At 37.5% G+C, this 24,935-nt stretch overlaps 1 protein-coding gene across 1 annotated transcript in view; it reads right to left on the bottom strand.

Moving 5' to 3' along the window:
• ACAP2 (ArfGAP with coiled-coil, ankyrin repeat and PH domains 2) overlaps positions 1–24,935 on the bottom strand; it is a 169,736-nt gene that overhangs the window by 37,647 nt on the left and 107,154 nt on the right. The window contains exons 7-10 of the mRNA XM_026455656.2: positions 24,366–24,410; positions 20,528–20,623; positions 15,580–15,654; positions 8,815–8,927 (exon numbers count right to left, since the gene is read on the bottom strand). Of these exons, the coding sequence (XP_026311441.1) occupies positions 8,815–8,927; positions 15,580–15,654; positions 20,528–20,623; positions 24,366–24,410 (329 nt within the window). The remainder of the gene's footprint in view (positions 1–8,814; positions 8,928–15,579; positions 15,655–20,527; positions 20,624–24,365; positions 24,411–24,935) is intronic.

Consider the following 24,935-nt stretch of genomic DNA (forward strand, 5'->3'; position numbering starts at 1 on the left):
CCCACCTCAGCCTCCCAAAGTGCTGGGATCACAGGCATGAGCCACGGCGCCCAATCAAGACACGGCGCCTAGAACTATAAGGATGATGGGTTTATTTACATATCCATTTAAGTGTCAAGAGTCAGAGTCTCGCTCTGTCGCCCAGGCTGGAGTGCAGTGGCACAATCTCGGCTCACTGAAAGCTCCGCCTCCCAGGTTCACACCATTCTCCCGCCTCAGCCTCCCGAGTAGCTGGGACTACAGGCGCCCGCCACCACGCCTGGCTAATTTGTTTTGTATTTTTGGTAGAATTTAGTATTTTAGTTTCACCATGTTAGCCAGATCTCCTGACCTTGTGATCCACCCACCTCGGCCTCCCAAAGTGCTGAGATTACAGGCGTGAGCCACTGCGCCCGGCCTTCAATTTATTTTTATACAGAGAAAATAAATGGCAAAACAAAAAAAGGTAAGGAACTGACAATGTATTCTTTCAACATAATCAATATGGTTTTACCAAAAGGACTAATCCTAGTTACTGCTCAAATTTTTAAAAAGAGTTTACTGGCTTATTTCCCTCTGTATTTTTATTTGTTTAGACATATATGTAATTTTTTTAGAGACAGGGCCTCACTCTGTCACTCAGCCTGGAGTGTCATGGTGCAATCACAGCTCACTGCAGTCTGGAAATCCTGGGCTCAAGTGATCCTCCCACCTCAGCCTCTGGAGACGCTGGGACCACAGAGGCATGCCACCACACCCAGCTAATTTCTTCTTTGTTTATGTATTTTGGCAGAGACAGGGTCTTACTATGTTGCCAGGACTGGTCTCCAATTCCTGGGCTCAAGTGATCCTCCAACCTCGACCACCCAAAATGCTGGTATTACAGGTGTAAGCCACCATATCCAGCCTTTCTCTTTTTAAAAAAATAACACATATTTTAAAAAGGAAAATTACTCAATCTGTATCTTCTTTGGGTAATTATAAATAAATCAAATATTCCTTTACAGATTAAAACAAATTGAGGAGATGTGCAATTAAAAGATATAATTCCATTTCTCAAATAAAATATTTATATTTTCTTCCCAATTTAAAACATAAAGAGACTTTTTATCCATTGCAAGTAATCCAACTGAAATGCAAGTTAATTATGAGCTTTCTCGTGCCAAAAAGGAAACTGGAGTAAGATGAGGGTAAAGGGAAGGAAGCCATTTGGTACCTGATATGATCGGGCTTTTTCCTGTCATGTGAAAAAACGGGGCAGGATTAAAACATAAAGGAAAGGTGGTAAAAGAATGAAAATGAAAAATGTGCAAAATAAGCAAAGGACTAGCATGATACGAAAATAAAGCAAGAATTAAGAAACAAGCTTAAGCTCTGAACCTAACAAAATAATCAAAAGTATCTATTGCGTTTTATTTACTTTTTATACACATATGCATTTGTACAATTAATTCCAACTCTTAGGACTCTGAAAATTTCAAGAATATTCAAAAAGTTCTTCAAATACTATGTCATAGGAAGCTCTGATAGGACTTAGCATACTTAGGCATATCTCTACTATTATTTTCTGCCTCAATGTTCATGGCTATAGAATACAGACAGTACCTTCCACCTCATCTTAATAAGCTGCTCCTAAAAGTTAAGGAAAATAATCACTGCAGGAATTTTCTATATAAACCTGAGATAAATGAAAAGTTTTCATAAAGAAAGTAGGTTCACTAAATAGAGGAAGTCAAAAATTATAAAATATTAGCCAAATAAACATTTCTCCCAATTGCCCATCCCATTTTCATGAAATGATACACAGGACTTGAAGGCCACACATACATAGTATTAATCTTTAATCTATGTATATACTTCTTATAATACAAAAGGCCAATAGAAATAAAACATTTACATCTATACCAGCACCACACAGAACATTTTGCTTTAAAGTATCATGTAGTATATTCTATGCTTTTAGCTGTATTTTCTATTTCAACAAAGAGCATAGCAAGCAATTATTCAGTTTTATTAGTTTTTCCAAGTTACCACTAAATAAATTATGTTAGTATCTATTTATTTTCCTTCTTCATTCACCTTTTCTGAATTTATCATAAAAAGCAAAAGAGAAATTAAGTTCTAATAATCCAATAATGTGAGCCTGAAAGGAAGCTGCCATACTGAGAAAATGACCCGACAAAGAAAAATTACTGTGCTGACCTCACATTATCTTCAGAAAAATATATTGTATAGATTTATAAAATTTTTGAGGTATTACAAACTACAACAGTCCACATAAGGCATAAAACTGTTTACTCCTTAGGCTATTTCAATCACATCATACAAAATATTATCTATTCAGTTTAATTCCAGACTTTGGAATCATCTGAAATACACTTGTAATTTATGAAGCACAAAGTGAGGTTGAAAAACTATCTGGAAATTCCCTGAGGAAGAAAGCATTTTTTTTTATTTTTAATTTTTGTGGGTACACAGTAAGTGTATCATATTTATGGGAGAAAGAAGATTTTTTTTTTCTTTTTTTGAGATGAAGTCTTGCTCTGGTCATCACAGCTCACTGCAACCTCTGCCTCCCTGGGTTCAAGTGATTCTCCCACCTCAGTTTCCCAAGGACCTGGGATTACAGATGCGTGCCACCATGACCGGTTAATTTTTATATTTTTAGTAGAGACAGGGGTCTCGCCATGTTGGCCAGGCTGGTCTTGAACGCCTGACCTCAAGTGACCTGCCCACCTTGGCCTCCCAAAGTGCTGGGATTACAGGCATGAGCCACCATGCCCAGCCAGAAGGTCTTTTTAAATAGTTGATTTTGATAAAACTGTATGCAAAAATTCCACAGAAGTATAGGTAATAGCAAATGTGTGGTAACCCACGGTGACTAAAACAAAAAAGGTGCCCTAAAAGTAATCCATAAACAATCCCCCAAATCTTCATATTTGAATCACTGGATTCCTGAATTTTTTAAATTAACTCACCAATATCATAAATACAGTCTTTTACTCAAAGTCCAGTAAAATAAATTAAGCTGGACAGAGAACTGGATTTTGAGATACTTTAAGAAATTTAAATTCCAAACTTTTAATATTAAAAAGCAGAAGATAATTCTACATAACATTTAAAAGATTACTCTTCTTTGTTCTCCCTTCTGTCTAGTTCCTTATCTATCACCTAGCAAATACTTAAAGACTTTGGTCACAAGGTTTGGACTTCCGTTGTTGATTGGCTGATTGAGACAGGGTCTCCGTCACCCAGGCTGGAGTGCAGTGGCACAATGCAGAGGCTCAATGCAGCCTCAATCTCTTGGCCTCGAGCAGTCTTCCTGCCTCAGCCACCTGTGTAGCTGGGGCTACAGGCACCATATCACCGCACCTGACTAATTTTTGTATTTGTTTTTTGTAGAGATGGGGTTTCACCACGTTGCCCAAGCTGGTCTCAAATTCCTGGGCTCAAGCATTCTGCCTGCCTTGGCTTCCCAAACTGCTGGGATTAGAGGCATGAGTCACAATGACTGGCCTTATATGCTATATTCTTGTACAAGTCAGAATTTTACTAGTGTTTTCGGCAAAACGTTCTTCAACAGGATGTGAAAATGATATTAATTTGCTATCCATAATTTTTCCTAATGTAAGTGTTTCAGGAAGTTCTTTTAAAGTGAAGTATTTTTTCATAGTTGAAGCTGTATTTTGTTCTATCAAAATAAAGATGGTTTGGAATTTTCGCAGCAAGAAAAATGCCACAGGATACTTGAGGAAGAGTTGAGAGTTCCAGGTTTTGCATCTCAATTTGTTCACAAACCAGCTGTGACTTTGAAAGAGTGACTATCTCTCTGAAGCTCCATTTCTTTACTGAAAATAAGGGTGTTCTACAGTCTATGATTCTAATCAATAACTGCCATTCACTATGGATAGATGGCATCTCCTTTAAAAATAGCCTAATTTCCAAAGGCAATGTTTTTTCACTTTGTAAATAGGAGGTAATGTCTACAATTGAAAATTTAACCATTATTCCTCACTTGATTTTAGTTGTATTTTAATATCCATGCCAATGTAATTCAGAAAATAAATAATAATGAAAAGGTTCATGTATAAATCAAAATTAATTTCCTTCTATTGTCCTAAATGGCAGTGCAATATTCCACTAACACTTACTATGTTTCATTTTGAAGTCTGAGACCATCTCTCATTGGAGTAGTCCATGGAAGTTCATTTCTTTTCTTCTTAACATAATGGTATGTTTCTATGGATTTACTGTATTTTCACTTTGCTAAACTCTAAGTAGGTTGTTTTGAAATCTGAAGGCTAAAATTCAATTCTGCCATTATACCATGAAACCACACTGGTGAGTAATCTTTATTATAAAGACTCACCAGTCAAGCTGGTTTTTTTGCTTTCTTTCCCCCCCCCCCCCCCAACTTCTACTCTGGCTACAGAAATTTGTCAGGAAAGGCTTCAAAGACTACTACTGTCTTACTTTTTAGAGCTTAGAAAACATAATTTTAATTTTTCATTTTCACTTTAGCTAGAAACATTATTTCTAACCACACCACTTGAGTTGGTCCTCCTATATTCATGTACTATTCTTATTTTTATTTATTTATTTATTTATTAAGAGACAGAGTCTCACTGTGTCACCCAGACTGGAAGTGCAGCAGCACAATCTTGGCTCACTACAACCTCTGCCTCCTAGGTTCAAGCGATTCTCCTGCCTCAGCCTCCCAAATAGCTGGGATTACAGGCATGCGCCACCACATCAAGCCAATTTTTTCTATTTTTAGTAAAGACAAGGTTTCACTGCGTTGGCCAGGCTGGTCTCAAACTCCGGACCTCAAGTGATATACCCATCTCAGCCTCCCAAAGTGCTGGGATTACAGGCATGAACCACCACGTCCAGCCCACATATTATTTTTAAAGCTCTCTAAACTCAGGTTTAACATCAAATATAATCATTCTTCTTTCCATTTTATATTCACTCTCAGGTTCACAAAAATTATTTTGAATAAAACCATCTACCATGTAAACATCTGTCAATATGAAATTCTGGGGAAATGCTCAATAAATCACTGGCATTCAGAAATGTCAGTGAATGCTTTTTTTTTTTTTTTTGAGACAGAGTCTCACCCAGGCTGGAGTGCAATGGAGCAATCTCAGCTCACTGCAGCCTTTGCCTCCTGGGTTCAAGCAATTCTCCTGCCTCAGCCTGCCGCGTAGCTGGGATTACAGGCGTGCACCACCACGCCAGGCTAATTTTTGTACTTTTAGTAAAGATGGGGCTTCACCATGTTGGCCAGGCTGGTCTCAAACTCCTGACCTCAAGTGATTCACCCGCCTCAGCCTCCCGAAGTGTTGGGATTACAGGCACGAGCCACTATGCCCACCCAGTGAATGTTTTTTCTATATAACCTTGACACCAAGACATAAAAATAACTACACTAGAAATCCATTTTAATAAAACATTAAATTTTTCCATTTACCAAAAATGTACACAAAGTTAAACTCACCAGGAAATTATATTTACTAACGTCCATTTTTAAAAAATAAAAACAACCTTCTTTATCATTAAATTCATATTCTGGTCAAGTAATAAAATAAACACATTATAACCAATAATAGTAAATCAACCAGAATCCAACTACTACTCATGTTACAGAATTTTGAGTACTTTTTTATTTTTGGCAAAAATAGAGGCATCCTTGAATAAAAGATTAATCACTGATACCCAGAAGAATGATCCTGCGACAACCAATCTTTCGGTTGAAGCTATAATGTCTGAAGTTATTTCATTTTAGTATATTACTACATGAGAAAATACAATGAAATATTTTATACATTTTTTAACAGACATTTAACAGATTTATATTTTATAAAAATTTGTTTAGCAACACCTTCAAAGTTTTTGGTAGCCATCAAGTTTACAATAAAGGAGCATCAGCTGCCACAACTTCACATATGAGAAAATTCCCATTTCCTAAAACTCCTGTTTCATTGAAGTTATTGCAAAGATTTAAAGATCAGGATCACCTAGCTTAAAGATTCATAAACGTTTTGTTCACACAGGGCAGGAAAAAAAAGATTCATAAGTGATATGGGCTGGTTCTGTCACTACCCAAATCTCACCTTGAACTGTAATCCCCACGTGTCGTGGGAGGGGTCTGGTGGCAGGTGACTGGGTCATGAGGGTGGTTTTCCCCACGCTGTTCTCAGGATGGTGAGGGAGTTCTTAGGAGACCTGATAGTTTGAAAGTGGCAGTTTCCCTGAGCTCGCTCTCTCTCTCCTACCACCTTTGTGACGAGGATGCCTGCTTCCCCTTCCGCCATAATTCTAAGTTTCCTGAGGCTTCCCCAGCCATGGAGAACTGTGAGTCAATTAAAACTCCTTTCTTTATAAATTACCCAGTCTCGGGTAGTATATTTTTATAGCAGTGTGAACATGGACTAATACAGAGAACTGGTCCCAGCAGAGTGGAATACTGCTATAAAGATAATCTGAAAATGTGGAAGCCACTTTGGAAATGACTAACAGGCAGAGGTTGGAACAGTTTGGAAGGCTCAGAAGGCAGGAATATGAGGGACAGTTTGGAACTTCCAAGAGACTTGTTGAATGCTTTTGACCAAAATGCTGATACTGATATGGACAATGCAGTCCAGGCTGAGGTGGTCTCAGATGCAGACGAAAAACTTACTGGGAACTGGAGCAAATGTCACTCTCACTATACTTTAGCAAAGAGACTGGCAGCATTTTTGCCCCTGCCCTACAGATCTGTCCTTAAACTTGAAAGAGATGATTTAGGATATCTGGCAGAAGAAATTTCTAAGCAGGAAAACATTCAAGAGGTGACTTGGCTTTTCCTGAAAGCATACCGTTATATGCTTTCACAAAGAGAAGATATGAAATTGGAACTTAGTTTAAAAGGGAAGCAGAGCATAACAGTTTGGAAAATTTGCAGCCTGACCATGAGGTATAAAAGAAAATCCATTTTCTGAGGAGAAATTCAAGCCAGCTGCAAAAATTTGCGTAAGTAATGAGGAGCTGAATGTTTACATCCAAGACAATGGGAAAAATGTCTCCAGGGCATGTAAGAAATCTTTGAGGCAGCCCCTCCCATCACAGATCCAGAGACCGAGAGGGAAAAACAGTTGTGGGCCAGGGCCCAGGACCTTGCTGCTCTGTGCAGCCTTGGGACTTGGTGCCCTGCGTCCCAGCCACTCCAACTCCAGCCATGGCTAAAAGAGGCCAAGGTACAGCTCGGGCCACTGCTTCAGAGTGGGCAAGCCCCAAGCACTGGTGGCTTCCATGTGGTATTAGGCCTATAGTACATGGAAGATGAGAATTTAGGTTTGGGAACCTCCAACCAGAATCCAGAGGATGTACAGAAACGCTTGAAGGTCCAGGCAGAAGTAGTCTGTGGCAGGGGAAGAGCCCTCATGGAGAACCCCCACTAAGGCAGTACAGAAGGGAATGTGAGGTCGGATCCCCCACAGACAGTCCCCACTGGGGCACTGCCTAGTGGAGCTTTGAGAAGAGGGCCACCATCCTCCAGACCCCTGAAAGGTAGATCCACCAAGAGCTTGCACCATGCACCTGGAAACACTGCAGGCACTCAACGCGAGCCCATGAAAGCAACACAGGAGCTATACCCGCAGAGCCACAGAGATGGAGTTGCCTAAGGCCATAGGAACCCACCCCCTGCATAGCCTGCCCTGGAATGTGAGACATGGAGTCAAAGGCGATTTTAGAGCTTTAAGATTTAATGACTGCCTGGCTGCATTTCGAACTTGTGTGGGGCCTGTGACCCCTTTGTTTTGGTCATATTTTCCCATTTGGAATGGGAACATTTACCCAATGCCTGTACCTCCACTGTATCTTGGAAGTAACTAACTGGTTTTTTATTTTACAGGCTCATAGACGGAAGGGACTTGCCTTGTCTCAGATGAGACCGTGGACTTGGACTTCTGAGTTAATGCTGGAATGAGATAAGACTCTGGGGAACTGCTGGGAAGTCATGATTGATTTTGACACGTGAAAAGGACATGAGATTTGAGAAAGGTCAGGGGTGAAATATGGTCTGGCTCTGTATCCCCACCCAAATCTCATCTTAAATTGTAATCCCCACATGTTGAAAGAGGGACCTGGTGGGAGGTGATTGGATCATGGGAGTGGTTTCCCCCATGTTGTTCTCATGATAGTGAGGGAGTTCTCACAAGATATAACCATTTAAAAGTGGCAATTTCCCCTGAGCACTCTCTCTCTGCCGCCTTGCGAAGAAGGTGCCTGCTTCCCCTTCACCTTCTGCCATGACCGTTCCCCAGCCACGGAGAATTGTGCATCAATTAAAACTCTTTTCTTTATAAACTACCAAGTCTCATGTAGTATCTTTATAACAGTGAGAAAATGGACTAATACAATAAGCAAACACTAAGTCAAAATGTACATAAACATCATATAGAGGAGAAACCAAAAAAGAAAGCTCACTTGTCCTATTCATCTATCATATTCATAATTTGTACTCAAATCTATTTTATGACAAATACAGGAGGTAGACCATATTCAAAATTTATTTACTATAATGAGCTAGCCAGCCACTATAGACCAAGCATTATAAAAATTTTCCTTGCTTCTTTATTTAATCTTTGCTTACTTTTAGAATTTAGAATTAATGATGTTATTCTTCACCTGCTTCTAAAGGGCATCTATCTTCAATAGCCTGGGTTCAGGAAAGTTTCTATGGAATTTACAGAAGTTAAAGAATTACGAAGGAGAGAGCTGTCAAATCACAGAGAAAGTCGGAAAATCAAAACTATGTACAGATCAAGACTAGTATTTGAAATATATTACCTGTTCCAAGTTTTGAAGGCATTGCTGGCTCGTTTGAACAGATATCCTTCCATAACTATGCCATTTGCAGCATCTACGTTATATTCTAACTTAGAATCATCACTGGAGAAATCCTAGACAAAACAACATATAAAGAAGTTCATATGACTTGACTAAGTTTCCTAGACAAGAAATGGATCCTAAGGAAAGAGTTCAAAAGGAAGAAAAGGTTTATATTAAGACAGTTACAACAACAATATTAATAAGAAAAATGAAGGGAGACTTAAATGATCAATAATGAATAAATGTTTCAATACACTAAAGTATTTGACTTTAGTGGATTACTTTATGCAATACTTATTGTGATGACCTAAGGACAGATAATTATATAGAATATAATGCAAAACAGAAAATAAATCAATATAAACTGTATCTACATTGTGATTAAAAGCACAAAATAATATGTATACAAATAAACAAGAGAAACAACTAAATACTACACAGGCTATTACGTTTAAAATTATCACAACTTTTTTTTTTTTTTTTTTCTTTTTTGAGACAGAGTCTCACTCTGCTGCCCAGTGTGGAGTGCAATGAAGTGATCTCGGCTCACTGCAACCTCTGCTGCTGGGTTCAGGTGATTCGCCCGTCTCAGTCTCCCATGTAGCTGGAATTACGGACATATGCCACCACGCCCAGCTAATTTTTGTATTTTTGCAGAGACAGGGTTTCACCATGTTGGCCAGGCTGGTCTTGAATTCCTGACCTCAGGCGATCTGTCTGCCTCAGCCTCCCAAAGTGCTGGGATTACAAGCGTGGGCCACTGCACCCAGTCCATCACAATATTTTATGGTGATATGTGTTAACAATTTTTTTAAAGTATATGGTTATATTTAATTGGGATTATTTAAAGTTACCACTGTTTTCTCAATATATTACTACCATGATAGTTTTTTGTATTTGTTTTTTTGGGTTTTTTTGAGACAAAATCTCACTCTGTTGCCCAGGCTGGAATGCAGTGGCGCAATCTCAGCTCACTGCAACATCTGCCTCCTGGTTCAAGTGATACTCCTGCCTCAGCCTCCTGAGTAGCTGGGACTACAGACGTGTGCCACCACACCCGGCTAATTTTTGTATTTTTAGTAGGGACGGGGTTTCACCATGTTAGCCACGCTGGGCTCAAACTCCTGACCCTCAAGTGATTCACGTGCCTCGGCCTCCCAAAGTTCAGGGATTTACAGGCATGAGCCATTGTGCCTGGGCATGGTAGTTCTTGAATCTGACAGTGTCTATGGCATTTTTTCCTAAAATAAAATTTAGTTTTCAAAGGAAATGGATCTTAGTCTACAGTTTGAAGTGGGCAAGTTGAACTCCCTTTTTTATGAGTACTATGAAATCACTCATAGTCTTCTTCAAGGGTCCTAATGATCTAAATCTTCACCTGAATGTAATTTAAACTTCCAATTTTCTTCCAAACATTCATGAAGTTTGGAAATCAGAAATTCAATATTTAAAATATTGCCTAACAAACTTCCAAAGCATTTTGAGCAAAACTCTAAGACTGCTCTCTTCAGCAAATTTAAAACCCTAAAGCCCGTCCCGTAACTTTTAAAATTCCTCCTGGACCAATCATTAAAATTAGAATTCTGCCCTACTAAGGAGTAGTAAACTTCCTGTCTTGGGAAACATTTTGGCAGCATCTACTGAGATGCTGGGGCCCTGCACTGGAGGGGAGGCAGAGTGACAACCATGTAAGGGCCCTCCAAATTTCAGAGAGTACTAAGTCAGGAATAGGAAACAGACTAAATTCAGAACTTTAAAAGAGAAAAAAAAAATAATAATAACCTCTCCTGACACCTTTGAAACTCTGACCACGAAAAGACGTGATAATCCAAAGTAATCAAATGAAGCAGAATCTGTAAACGACTTGCTACATTTCTTTTTTTTTTTTTGAGACGGAGTCTGACTCTGTGGCCCAGGCTGGAGGGCAGTGGCCGGATATCGGCTCACTGCAAGCTCCGCCTCCCGGGTTCACGCCATTCTCCTGCCTCAGCCTCCCGAGTACCTGGGACTACAGGCGCCCGCCACCTCGCCCGGCTAGTTTTTCGTATTTTTTTAGTAGAGACGGGGTTTCACCGTGTTAGCCAGGATGGTCTTGATCTCCTTGTGATCCGCCCGTCTCGGCCTCCCAAAGTGCTGGGATTACAGGCTTGAGCCACCGCGCCCGGCCGACTTGCTACATTTCTTCCTACTTTTTCTTTGGGGAAAAAAAAATCAGGGAAACTTTATTCCCTCATTTAAAATTTATTTGAGACTATAATTTATTTAATTATACGGACAGAATTAAGTAAGCAATAAATATAATTGACTTTGCTAACATTCCAAAGGTTTCGTTTGTAACATCTGCAGTTTTTCATAACCTTGGTCAACTTAAAAGACTTCCTTGAAAGTGCAGTGCATTACAAGTGTTTCTCTAATTTTTAACTATATTTCTTGAGATAAACTCTCTTCGCTTTAATTACTATTAATATCAACTAACATTTTGTAGTACTTAAAATGTGACATTTCATAATTTTAGCAATGAAACATGTTGGACGAAAGACATAGTGTTAGAATCTCCTTAAATACATTGATGACCTGACAAATCAGGAAGGAATACTCAAAGGCAAGAGACTGAGTGAGAAATGGAATTCAAAGAGGTAAGGAGAGCAAGGACATTTGCCTATCAGGAGAACTTGAGTTTTGGTGTGAGGTCCAGGAAACACAATGTAAAACCAAGGTTGGTCAAAGGGGAATCTAATAGAAACTCACCTTTGAAATAGCAAACAAGACAAGAAAAGTCACTACTACCACTTTCACTCAAGATCACGATGAAACTCACAGCCAGCAAAACAACACAAAAAAGTACAAGATTAGAAAGAAAGGAAAAAACTATCATTATTGGTAGATAAGACTTTCTACATGCAGCATCCAAAATAATTGAGAGATAAATCAATATTAAAAGAGATTACTGGTTACAAAATCAATACAGAAAAATCAATTTTATCACAGATGGAACAGTGGTAAAATAAATAAATTTAAAGATAACATTTAGAATACAAATGTCTAGGAATAAATCTAACAAAAGATGTACAAGAAAAATCATAAAACTTTATGAAAGTCATTAAAGAAAACGTAAATAAATGGAGAACATACCAAGTGCATAGAATCAAAGATATAATAAAATAAACATATCAATTTTGATTCATAGAAGCTTGAAGGAGGAAAGGTAGGAAGATTTGCTATTACATATCAAGAATTTGCTTGCCAGGAACAGAATGACAAACATTCATGTTCTCACTTATTTGTGGGATCTAAAAAATAAAACAACTGGACATGGGGAGCTGGAGAGTAGAAGGATGGTTACCAGAGGCTGGGAGGTGTAGTGGGCACTGGGGGTGTGGGCGAGTGGGAATGGTTAATGGATACAAAAAAAAACAGAATGAATGAGACCTAGTATTTGATAGCACAACAGGCTGACTACAGTCAAAATAATTGTACATTTAAAAATAATTAAAAGAACATAATAGGATTGTTTGTAACACAAAGGATAATATGCTTGAGGGGATGGATATCCTGTTTTCCATAATGTGATTATTATGCATTGCATGCCTGTATCAAAATATTTCATGGACCCCATAAATAATACCACCTGCTATGTACTACCAAAAACTAAAAATGAAAAATAAAAATGAAATTAAAAAAATTTTAAAAGCATTTGATCAACAATTAAGCAACCTGGTGGGAAAATGAGATAAAGACTAATAGTTGGCTGGGCGCGGTGGCTCCAGCCTGTAATCCCAGCACTTTGGGAGGCCGAGACGGGCGGATCACAAGGTCAGGAGATCGAGACCATCCTGGCTAACACGGTGAAACCCTATCTCTACTAAAAAATACAAAAAACTAGCCAGGCGAGATGGCGGGCGCCTGTAGTCCCAGCTACTCGGGAGGCTGAGGCAGGAGAATGGCGTAAACCCAGGAGGCGGAGCTTGTAGTGAGCTGAGATCCGGCCACTGCACTCCAGCCTGGGCGACTGAGTGAGACTCCGTCTCAAAAAAAAAAAAAAAGACTAATAGTTCACAAATAGGATATCCAAATGACCAATAAATATAAGATGCCCATTAGTCACTAAAGAAATCACTCTAAAGCCAAAAATAATTAAGACAGCATAGTATCGACAGTCAGTGAAACAGAATAGAGAAACTGAAATGGACCTCACGTATGTGATATGTAACACAGGATATACCACAGAGCATTTGGGAAAGAGCAAACTTTCTAATAACTCATCTGGATCAACTGACTACCAGTGGGAGAATTAAAGGAAACGATCTCTACCTCACACCACACACAAAAACCCAATTAAAGATCTAAAAATGAGCACGGTGGCTCACACCTGTAATCCCAGCACTTTGGGAGGCTGAGGTAGATGGATCACCTGAGGTCAGGAGATCAAGACCATCCTGACCAAAAAGGCGAAATCCCATCTCTACTAAAAATACAAAAATTAGCTGGGTATGGTGACACGCAGCTATAATCCCAGCTACTTGGGAGGCTGAGGCAGAAGAATCACTTAAACCCAGGAGGAGAAGATTGCAGTGAGCGGAGATCGCGCCACTGAACTCCAGCCTGGGCGACAGGATCAAAAAAAAAAAAAAATCTAAAAAGTAAATCTGTAATACAAGATATATCTCTTCATGATATTGAAATGGAAAGGATTTATTGAACAAGACACAAAAGCATCAACCTTAAGACTGATAAAAATTAGCTATATGAAAATTAAAAACACATATGCCTCAAATGTATTATTAATTTGATCAAACAGTTAGGCAGCCTGGTGGAAAAATGAGAGAAAGATTAACAGACGTTTTACAAGTAAGATATGCAAAAGACCAACAGATATAAGAGAAGGTGCTTAAGCTCATTAGTCACTAAAGAAGTGAAAACTACGAGAAGATGTCAGTATCTACTGACCAAATCGGCCAAAATCTAAAAGTCTCATAATATAATGAGGTGGCAAATAGGAACTCTCATACAGTGCTGTCTGCTAAGATAGTGTAATATTTTGAAAAACAATGTAGCATTATCTGCTTATGCTAAATGATCTACTAAAGCTAATACACCTTCTAACTCAGCAGTTTTACTCCTAGGTATAAATATATCAGAAACGCAAAATGCATGCATGTATCCACACATGAATGTTCAAAGCATCACTGTTTCTCCAACTGATCAATTTAAATTTTCGAAAAATCTAAATAACTCCATGAGACATACTTTCCCTTAGTTTTTAGTGGATTTTTTTTTTTACCTGTAATGCAGCCTTGTGTCAGCATTTAAGAGCAGAAAAGAGGTGAGCATTCATAATGAGCAAAAAGCAGCACTATTTTCTTTAAAGGAAAACAGTTGAATATTATTTAAAATCAAGTAAGTTATTCTTAGAGTTAATAATTTACCATTTTGAACCTTCAGTACAACACTGAACTGTGTTCACAATAGGAAAAGATATTAAAAGATGTGTACTGTTTATTAAATAATTCAACGAAATATTCAAATATTCCTACAAATACCATGATATCTCATTTTAATTAAAAACAATTGGTCCCAATTTCTAGCAATCTTTTCATGATCATGTCATTAAAATTCGTTACCCATCAAAACATCAGACTGTACACTTTAATTACGTAAAATTTTTATTTGTCAACTTAAAATAAAAAGTTACCCAAACAAAAGTTAATCGAACTTTAAACGAAACAAAATAAAACGTGGAGTTTGTCTCACCTGACACTAACTAGAAAGTAACTAACTTAAAGGTGGTCTTGTAGAAATCTTTACTTTTTAAATCATTTTTCTTTGAGCATTAATACTCCATCATCAATTAAATTTTTCTTACTTTTACTACTGATTTTGTTTTCTTTTTCCACTGACATCTTCTATATCAGATCTAGTTTACTGGTATTTTAAACTCTAAAGAAACCATTAAAAAGTTGATTTTACTGCTCAATACCAAGAAAACAGATTTCTTAAAGCAATGCTAGAAGGCATCCTGTACGTACTTATATTTCTATATTCAACTTCAACACTCTCCCTTTATTTTCAGATAACTACAGAAAAAGTACCACTGATGATATAAGAAAGTTGAGTCGCAGGCATGTCACACTCAACTCTTTTAGCATGAAGAAATAAAAACTGGTTTAATATTTGAATTTTCATTTTTAAAAACATTATTTTCAAAGTCAGTTCTGCTAGGTTTAGGCAATTTAACAGGCAATGCAAGTGAAGCTTTAGCATCTCGTCACAGAGAGGAAAGGCTGCCTTGCAGTGACTGCAGTTGGAAAGTCTATACGGCCAAACACGCATGTTGACACTAAGATGCATCCACACCCCCTGCCCCGCAACACACACATAGACACACTCTTTTACAGGGAGTTGGTGGTATCCTAAATGTAATTATGAATAGTGTTTTAAATTCTAACTAAAGGCCACTTTTAGCTTAGTTAAGGCTCTAAGAGATTTAAATTTTTACAAACTGATTCAAGGAGCATAGCTTTCAAAGATCTGAAAAAATAACAAAATACATCCCTTAAAATCTGAAGAACATTTCGCTCTTCAAAAACAGAAGAGGAATTTATCTGCACAATTTAATTATTAGAACAACTCAAAAGATGTGTTCCAATACAATGACACCTTGCATAAACCAACAACCAAGCGACTGTATAAAACGGAATTAATTTTTAATTTCCCCTGAGGTACCTTTTGTTGAATGGTGGAATGTTTTTGCTCCATTTCTCTTTTCTCCTTTGCTGCATCCACAACCAGTCGATCCAACTGTAAAAAGGAAAAAAGAGAAAACTGCAGACTTAAAAAAAGTATGGATTATTTTTTCAAACCATATTCCAAATCATTTCACAGATAAATAAAAAATCACTCAATTCAAGCTTATTTAAAAAGGTTTTGGCTAAACTTTGAAGTAGAAGTTCATATTTTTTTCTGCTATCAAGTTCTCTTTGAGAAGATCCATATCTCCATTAGAAAAAAAGATTTCCAAGAATAGTCATGGTGCCATACATACATGATTGGAGGCCTTGCCACAGGTACCCTAGTGACACACTTTCAATCCTTAAATAAGGAAAATGACTCTAGCTTAAGCTGCCTGCGGACCTACTAAGCAAATTCTGGTAGTTAAAACCAAAGATACGAAGAAGACACTAGTGACTTCTTTCCCAAATAGCAAAAAGTAGTGCAGCTAAACTAGTACTAACCAGCTAAACCAGCTCTCACAAATTCACTCTAACAGCTACTTCCAATCATTCAAGATGTTTCTTCATGTTTTCAGGTTGGCTCCCTAACGTCATAATCAAATCTAAAAAGAAGAAAAAATAATTCACCAGATAAAAGAGAAAGCTAAAAATAATAAAATAATAGTAATCATTCATAAGACCAAGGTAGGAAATCAGCAATTATTAAGGCTCATTTTTAAAAGCTCAAAAAACTTAATAAAACTATAAAACCCGGCCGGGCGCAGTGGCTCACGCCTGTAATTCCAGCACTTTGGGAGGCCAAGGTGGGCGGATCAGGAGGTCAGGAGTTCAAGAACAGCCTGGCCAACATAGTGAAACTCTGTCTCTCCTAAAACTACAAAAAATTCGCTGGGCGTGGTGGCAGGTGCCCATAATCCTACCTACTCAGGAGGCTGAGGCAGGAGAATTGCTTGAACCCAGGAGGCAGAGGTTGCAGTGGGCTGAGATCGCACCACTGCACACTAGCCAGGGCGACAGTGCAAGGCTCCATCCCCCACCCCACCCCCCAAAAAAATACACATATATAAAAACCCCATTTATTTCTTGTTCCTTTGCATTAGAAAGGATATCCATCATAAGGGAAGTATTTGATTTCTGGTAATATGTCAGAAGAAATGCACTGGCTTCTTGAAATCATATTGCTAAACTAACAATAATTGGGTTACACATTATTAATTATGAGGGTTTCATTGTCTAGACTACGATGATGCTTTCCAACTCTGAACCTCCATCACCCATAAATGTTTAACACATGTTCGATAAATGAAAAAATTAAAACATACATATCAGATCAGCAGGAATATGGAGAAAGATAAGCGTTAAATGTCTAAACATTTTAAGTTGTATCTTTTAAAAACTAAATTTTTAAAGTCTCTTTCAAAAAAGCTATTTGATCCTTTATCACAAATGATTTTTTTCTACAGAAGAATAATTCTAGTCAGATAATATTACCGAATAGCAAAAAAGATTAACCAAAAAAATACCCACAATAAAACAGATCTATCACTATTATAAAGTACGTGATACAGCTGGCAACCATCCTACTCTAGGCTCTAATACACACACACCTTAGTGACATGTAGCATTGATTTAGTGGGTAATGCTATACATGGTGCACTAGAAAAATATATTCTCACACAAATTTCTTATGCAGAATGAGTGGGACTAACCATCCTATGGTTTTTATGGCTCTGAGTGGCATATAAATATTATTCTTTCATTCAGACTGAAATGCAGCAAAAGGGAGCCCCCAAATTCAAAATATTTACAAATATGCACGCATATACTTTACATATGAATTCTGCAATACCAGTGGACCTCAACCTTAACTTACAAAATAAAAATCTTTATGTATGGTGTCTAGGCAACTAGATTTTTAAAAAACAGCTCTCTGATTCAGAGACATCTAACTCACCCCCATCAACTCACCCACTCCTGTGGTTGCAATCAGCAACTATATGCTACTGATTTAGTCTATCTCCCTCTTTTGAGCTCCACAAATATCCACTTACAGGTCTTATCCTCACAAATCAATATATTTAAGCGTGAACTCATCACACCCTTCCACCCTCAAATGGGCTGTATATTAACCCTCAAATCTAACCATTTCTATCTCTACTGCTATGACCTTAGTTTCAGATGCCATTATCTACTGATTATGAGAAGAATATCGCAATTGGCCACCTCCGACCCGGACATCTTATCGACTAGGCACTACAGGCTCTGGGGCTTAGATGTTTTTCAAGGACCTGCAGACTTATTTGAGATCTGGGGTGGGGGACCTATAAAACTAAAATGATTAAATGTTTTAAAAATACATAATTTTTTCAGCTAGCCAACTGCAATTCAACTCACACTGCTTTTATAAATTATACTGAATATAAGACGAGAGCGCAATCTAATATTTGATAGTATGTGAGGAATGTCTAAAACCTAGGAAGGTCTCTCCTTCCCCACAAGTCCAGCTTACATGTCATGTCTATATGTTCCTGCGACACTTTGACCCTTCCCTATATGGTGGAAAAGGCCAGCTGTCCCTCAGTATCTGTTTTCTCCTTCTTCCTGAACAATGGAACCCCTAAATTCTAGCAGGTCACATGGCTACCTGGCATTAAGGTTAATTTCCCTTGCAGCTATTGTGACCCTGTGACTAAGGACTTGGCATTGGGATGTATGTAGAAGTGATATGTACAATTTCTAGGAAATGTGCTTAAGAAGAGAAAATGTATCTTTCATTCTCCTTTCCTTCTTCCTATTAGCTGGAATTTGGGTATGATAGCTAAAGCTTGATTAGCCACTTTGAACTATGAGGTAAAATAAAAAAACATAAGCCTGCACTCCTACTAACCAAGTTGCCATCATACCATGTCTTTGACTTTACATAAGAGAAATAAAACTCTCTTTTTTAAACTACTAATATTCTCAGTTTTCTATTATTTGCAAACAAACCTCATCCCAACTGTTACACACACACAAAGTATTTAGCACAGAGATTAAGAGTGTGGTGACTTGTTGGCTTCTCCCAAGAGACTAAGTTCTGTAGAGGCAGAAAACAGAATACATGTAATCCATGGCATATGCCCTACATGTTCTTCCCCTGTCTCAACACACACACACACACACCAGAACTCACATATACTCTGGTCAGTAAATGCAATTCCCATTCCACTCTTACCTTTTTCCTTAAACTCAGGTTTTCTTTTCCTTTTTTTTTTGAAACAGAGTTTCCCTCTGTCACCCAGACTGAAGTACAATGACCCAATCTTGGCTCACTGAGAACTCCACCTCATACCTCAGCCTCCCGAGTAGCCGGGATTACAGGCATATGCCACCACACCCAGCTAATTTTTTTATTTTTAGTAGAGACGGGGTTTCACCACGTTGGCCAGGCTGGTCTCAAACCCCCAGCCTCATGTAATCTGCACGCCTCAGCCTCCCAAAGTGCTGGGATTACAGGCATAAGCCACTGTGCCTGGCCTAAACTCTATTTTTCATCATCAGTCCCCTCCTTTTGGAAACTAAACTGAAACATCTTGAGAAAGAAAATCACCTAAAAATCGACAGTGTTAAATAAAGAATGCTCGTCAACAAAAAACAAAGTCCCCCAAACAGATCTAATATAATGTTATGATCAGATATGAAAAAATAGTTTGAACATAATGACATTTTTATACATATAAAATTTGTATGTATATGTATATAGCTATTACACATAGCCATAGATAGCCACATGTGACTGTATGAAATGAAAAAGTTCCTAAGAGCTCTACGATTTTAAGATTCTAAAATTTTTTTATTCAAATAACAAGACACAAGTAAAGAAAATAAAAAAGAGCTCTAACTCAACTGAAAAGCAAATTGGAACAATAACTCCATTATCCAAATGTACGAAATTTAAAAATAAGTCCAGTTACGTAGACTGCAAAACACACACTTTGCTTTTATATTTTTTATTTTATTTTAGTTTATTTCTTTTGAGACGGAGTCTTGCTCTGTCGCCCAGGCTGGAGTGCACTGGCATGATCTTGGCTCACTGCAACCTCTGCCTCCCAGGTTCACGCCATTCTCCTGCCTTAGCCTCCTGAGTAGCTGGGACTACAGGTGCCCACCACCAAGGCTGGCTAAGTTTTTTTTTATTTTTAGTAGAGACGGGATTTCAACGTGTTAGCCAGGATGGTCTCGATTTCCTGACCTTGTGATTCGCCTGCCTCGGCCTCCCAAAGTGCTGGGATTACAGGTGTGAGTCACTGCGCCCGGCCAGACTTTGTTTTTAAATTCTCCTTTTCAATACCTTCATATACAAACCATAACATAAGGTTCTTTTTACCTTTGATTTCATTTTTTGGGTATACCCAAAATGCAAACATTTGGGTATTATAACCCATATATAAATCTGCTATAGCATCCAACTTCATTCTTCATTAAATAAATAAAACATCAAGTCCTCCTTGATATAGTTTGGCTGTGTCCCCACCCAAAATCTCATCTCGAATTATAATCCCCATAATTCTCATGTGTCAAGAGAGAGATCAGGTGGAGGGAACTGAATTATGCGGGGGGTTTCCCCCATGCTGTTTCTCGTGATAGTGAGTTCTCACGAGATCTGATGGTTTTCTAAGTGTTTGGTAGTTTCTCTTGCATTCATTCTCCCCTCCGCTGCCTTGTGAAGAAGATGCCTTGGTTTCCCTTTGCCTTCTGCCATGATTGTAAGTTTCCTGAGGCTTCCCAGCCATGCAGAACTGCGAGTCAATTAAACCTCTTTCCTTTCTAGATTACCCAGTTTGAGGCAGCTCTTTATAGCAGTGTGAGAAGAGACTAACACACCTCCAATATGCTAAATTTCTTTAAAAATACAAATACCAGTGTATAAAACAGAATCAAGAAATACACCGCAACATTACCTGTGCACCAAGATCCTTCATGTAGGGTCCAAGTTCACTAAACAGATCATATCCTTGATGAAAGAAGGCCAAATGGGCATACATAAATGACAACATCTGAAGGGGGGGAAAAAAAGATGACCGTTTTAAAATCTACTCCTAGACAGACATTCTGAAATATTTTATATATATATAAAAGACAGGGTCTTGCTCTGTCACCCAGGCCTGGCATGCAGTGGCACGAACACAGTTCACTGCAACCTGTACCTCCCAGACTCAGGTGATCCCCCACCTCAGCCTCCTGAGTAGCTGGGACCACAGGCATGTGCCACTATGCTCAGCTAATTTTTGTAGAGACAAAGTCTTGCCATGTTACCCAGGCTGATCTCGAACTCCTGGGTTCCAGCAATCCTCCCACTTCCACCTCCAAAAGTGCTGGGATTACAGGCGTGAGCCACCGTGCCCAGTTCATCAAACCTATTTGAAAATTAAACTGAGTCATCTGTTTTAAAAGAGTATTTCAAAAATATTTTCAAATACAATGAAAATAAATTTTATTTAAAAGAAATTCCCCAGTGGTTTAAAATTTTTCAAATGCTCAAAATTTTAGTTGTTTAGACTATATCCAGGTGATCCAAATGTATACAGCAGATTCAAATAATCCAATTTTCAATAACTCTACTATTTTCCTAGGTCCATTATAAAGTATTTATGTGCTCCTTCAACCAAGCTCACTGACAAACCTTAAACTGCAAAAAAAGCAAAAAGATAAGAGAAATATAAAGTGCTCAAAACAAAACACAAACACTTTACAATCTACTAGAGCACCAAGCACAACCTAAAGTAGGAGAACGCTGGTTTTTCTCTCAAGATACCAAAATAAAATGAGTCAACTGAATTTGCCAATATGGAAGTTTCTTTACATTCATTCCACAAACCTAAAAAGCTGACATTAATGAGCAGAGATTTGTCCAAGTTTTCCCATATTTTACCTATTTTAAAGCGAAAAATCACCCTCATTTTAATTAAGTTTTTACATGGAAGGAATTATATAATTAAATGAATACTGAAAAAATATTCTAAACATCCATGTTATTTTTAACAAGTGGCATCTGTTCAATTTTCTGAAGTCTAAAATAGGTCATAAAGTCCTTAATACTCAAAAATCCTCCAAAAAAAACTACTTAAAAAAAAAAAACCATTAAAACACAGAGGCAAAAGGATAAAACTCAGAAGAGGAAAATTATTCTGGAATTAGATAATAGTGATCATTGCACAAATTTGTGAATAAAAACTGATAAATTATTTTTAAAAATTAATTAACAATTTAAAAAGAGGGATGGGATTAATAGCTAGGACTACATAAAAATATAAAATATGCCTGTACCTCAAAATGCAAAACGAGCATATTAAAAGACAAATGATAAACTAGGGAAAAACACATAACAAAGAATTAACAGTCTTAAGATGTAAGAGATGTTGCAAATCAACATGAAAAAGATGAACACTCCAACAGAAAAAAAGACAAACGACATATGAGGTATCTAACTGGCCAAAAGATACAGAAAAACGTTCAAACTCATTTGAATTAACAAAATGCAAAACTGAATAATGAGATCATGCTTTCTATCCAACAAACTAGGGGCAGCATGGGGGAAAAAACTGGAATGCTCAGTGTTGGTAAAATGTGGAGAAAAACCCATTTTCACACAATATTAGAGGAAATATTGTATAACTCTTGAAATTTGACAGTATTTTTCTAAAGTCTTAATCCTTTGACTATATAATATCTTCTTTATAAATCTATCCTAAGAAAATAATAGGATTATTCATTAGAATGATGAGGACAAAGCTATGTTTTAATGTCAAAAACAAGGAAATTATTTGAATATCCATTAAGAGGTGAAATTAATTTATGGTATATTCCTTCAAGGTCAGTAAACTATGACCTGCAAACTTTATTAGGCCTCACCACCTTTTTTGACAGTCCATGAGCTACGAATGGTTTTTACATCTTTAAATGATTTAAGACAATGAAAATAAATGAAATTTATGATATGTGAAAATTACATGAAATTCAAATTTGTGTTTATTTATAAAGTTTTATTGGAACACAGCAATGGCCATTTATTTACATATTGTCTTTCTCGTTATAATAGCACAGTTGAATAATTCCAACAGAGACCATGAGGCCTGTAAAACCTACCATATTTACTACCTGGACTTTTACAAAAAACATGTGCCAAACCCTAGGATATTCAGGTGGTAGAATTCTACCTGGCCACAAAAGCCATCATTAAATAAAGGATATTTAATGACATATAACTTTGCAGTGTATTAGTGAAAAGAGAAAGTTATAAAATAGTATGTAGGAATGATTCCCATTAAAACATTAAATGTGATTTTAAAAGGCATATATTCAAGTTCATGTACACACACACACGCACACACAAGGATGGACACAGAGAGTAAAAAGACGAAGATGTATGCCAAGATACTAACAGAGGCTTCCCCTTGGTAGCAGAACTAGTAAGTTGTTTTTATTTTTCTTCATACACATTCTAATTTTCTACAATTAATACACATTACTGTCAATCTCGAAAACAAGTGGGGTATAAACATTATCTTTTAAAAAAGAGGAAGTACAATGTGTTTACCTGATAATTTATAACACAAATATATACATACAATTTAGAAAAAAAGCTAGGTGGGGACAAGGATCTAAGGCTACTTAAACATAGCCTTTTGGGGGAAAAGTCAGTAAGTAATTCAGAGTTGAGAGATTATTACTAAAGTTACCAAAATATAAAGATATGATATGCCATACCATATCGTGCCCTGCACACTTCTTCGTCAGCTTTTTTTTGAGACAGAGTTTGCTCTTGTCACCTAGGCTGGACTGCAATGGCACGATTTCGGCTCACTACAAACTCCACCTCCTGGGTTCAAGCAATTCCCCTCAGCCACACGAAGTAGCTGGGATTACACGCACCTGCCACCACACCCAGCTAATTTTTTTGTATTTTTAGTAGAGATGGGTTTTCACCATGTTGGCCAGGCTGGTCTTGAACTCCTGACCTCAGGTGATCCATCTGCCTCAGCCTACCAAAGTGCTGGGATTACAGGCATGAGCCACTACAGACAGCCTTCGTTAGCTTTTAAGACCAAAAAAAGGGTCTTAAAAAAATCATTGTCATGGGATGAAGAGGCTCAGGGAAAAATGTGATCCCCCAATTTCATCCCCCTGGTTCTGTAACTGCATACCAAAGAACAAACCAAAAGACTGATCCACCATCAACTCTAAGGGAAAAATTCTCCAAATGATACTATTCATATAAATCCTCAATCTCAAATACTTTTAAAGTCCAAATAATGCCAAAAATTACAGAGAAAAACGTAAATATGTTGAAAGAGGTTGGGCAAAAAAAATTTAAAGCAAAACAAGTGAGAAAAAATTCAAAACCTAAGTGTAACAGTTTTTTATGTTCATAACTTTTGAAACGAATTCTGAAATATTCTCACAGGTTTTTACACCAAACATTTTTAGTTATTCACCAAATGGTACTGGGCATCTAGTGCATGTAAAGCAACATATTAGGATAAAAGAAAACAAAAACGTTTAACAGTAGAGAGTGTACTTTTATGGACCTCACAGTGTATCAACAGATGAGACACACAAACAACTCTAACACTAAGGAGACAAAAAAGTCCAGTGCCACATAAGAAACACAGATGAAGACCAAAAAGAAGAGCAATCATAAACCTTATCATGTATATAGCAGATGTTCTTTCAACATCAAATATGTACATTTAGTTTCATATTAAAATATTGAAAACATCATTTCAATTAATATCTTACTGATTTTAGGATTTCTGATCTCCTTTTTGATTGAAGAACATTAATCTAAGGGAAAACACATGTGGTTAATCACCCATGCATTATTTTAAAGCCAATCCATAATGCAATATAAAACTTATTTTAATGGTTTAACACTTTTCCAAAAAGCAAATAAAAACAAAGTTCAAGCTTTTTCATCCTTCAACTATCCTTTTGCAAAACACAGTTAAGACAAACGTTCCAGTGAAATTCTCATACATTTCTGAGCTAGAAGAAAAACTGGTTATTTAAATGATATTAGAGTGATGGAACTATTTTGACATTTGAAACTCTGGGAATTCCATCTTTTTCCCACCCTCTTTATCTCTTTGCTCATCAAAGTTCAACATACAACCTAAAAGCAACTTCTCACCGCTCTACCACTATCACCAGCATGTCTTTTCCAGACTGCTGCAAAAGGCTAGGAAGCAGTCTCTTCTCTGCTTCCATCTGCTTCCATCCTCGACTGCCTACAATCTATTACACACACAGCGACCAGTCAGCTCTGCTTCCATCCTCGACTCCCTACAATCCATTACACACACAGCAACC

This window comes from Piliocolobus tephrosceles, chromosome 2 (genome assembly GCF_002776525.5).
Source record: "Piliocolobus tephrosceles isolate RC106 chromosome 2, ASM277652v3, whole genome shotgun sequence".
Classification (NCBI taxonomy): domain Eukaryota; kingdom Metazoa; phylum Chordata; class Mammalia; order Primates; family Cercopithecidae; genus Piliocolobus; species Piliocolobus tephrosceles.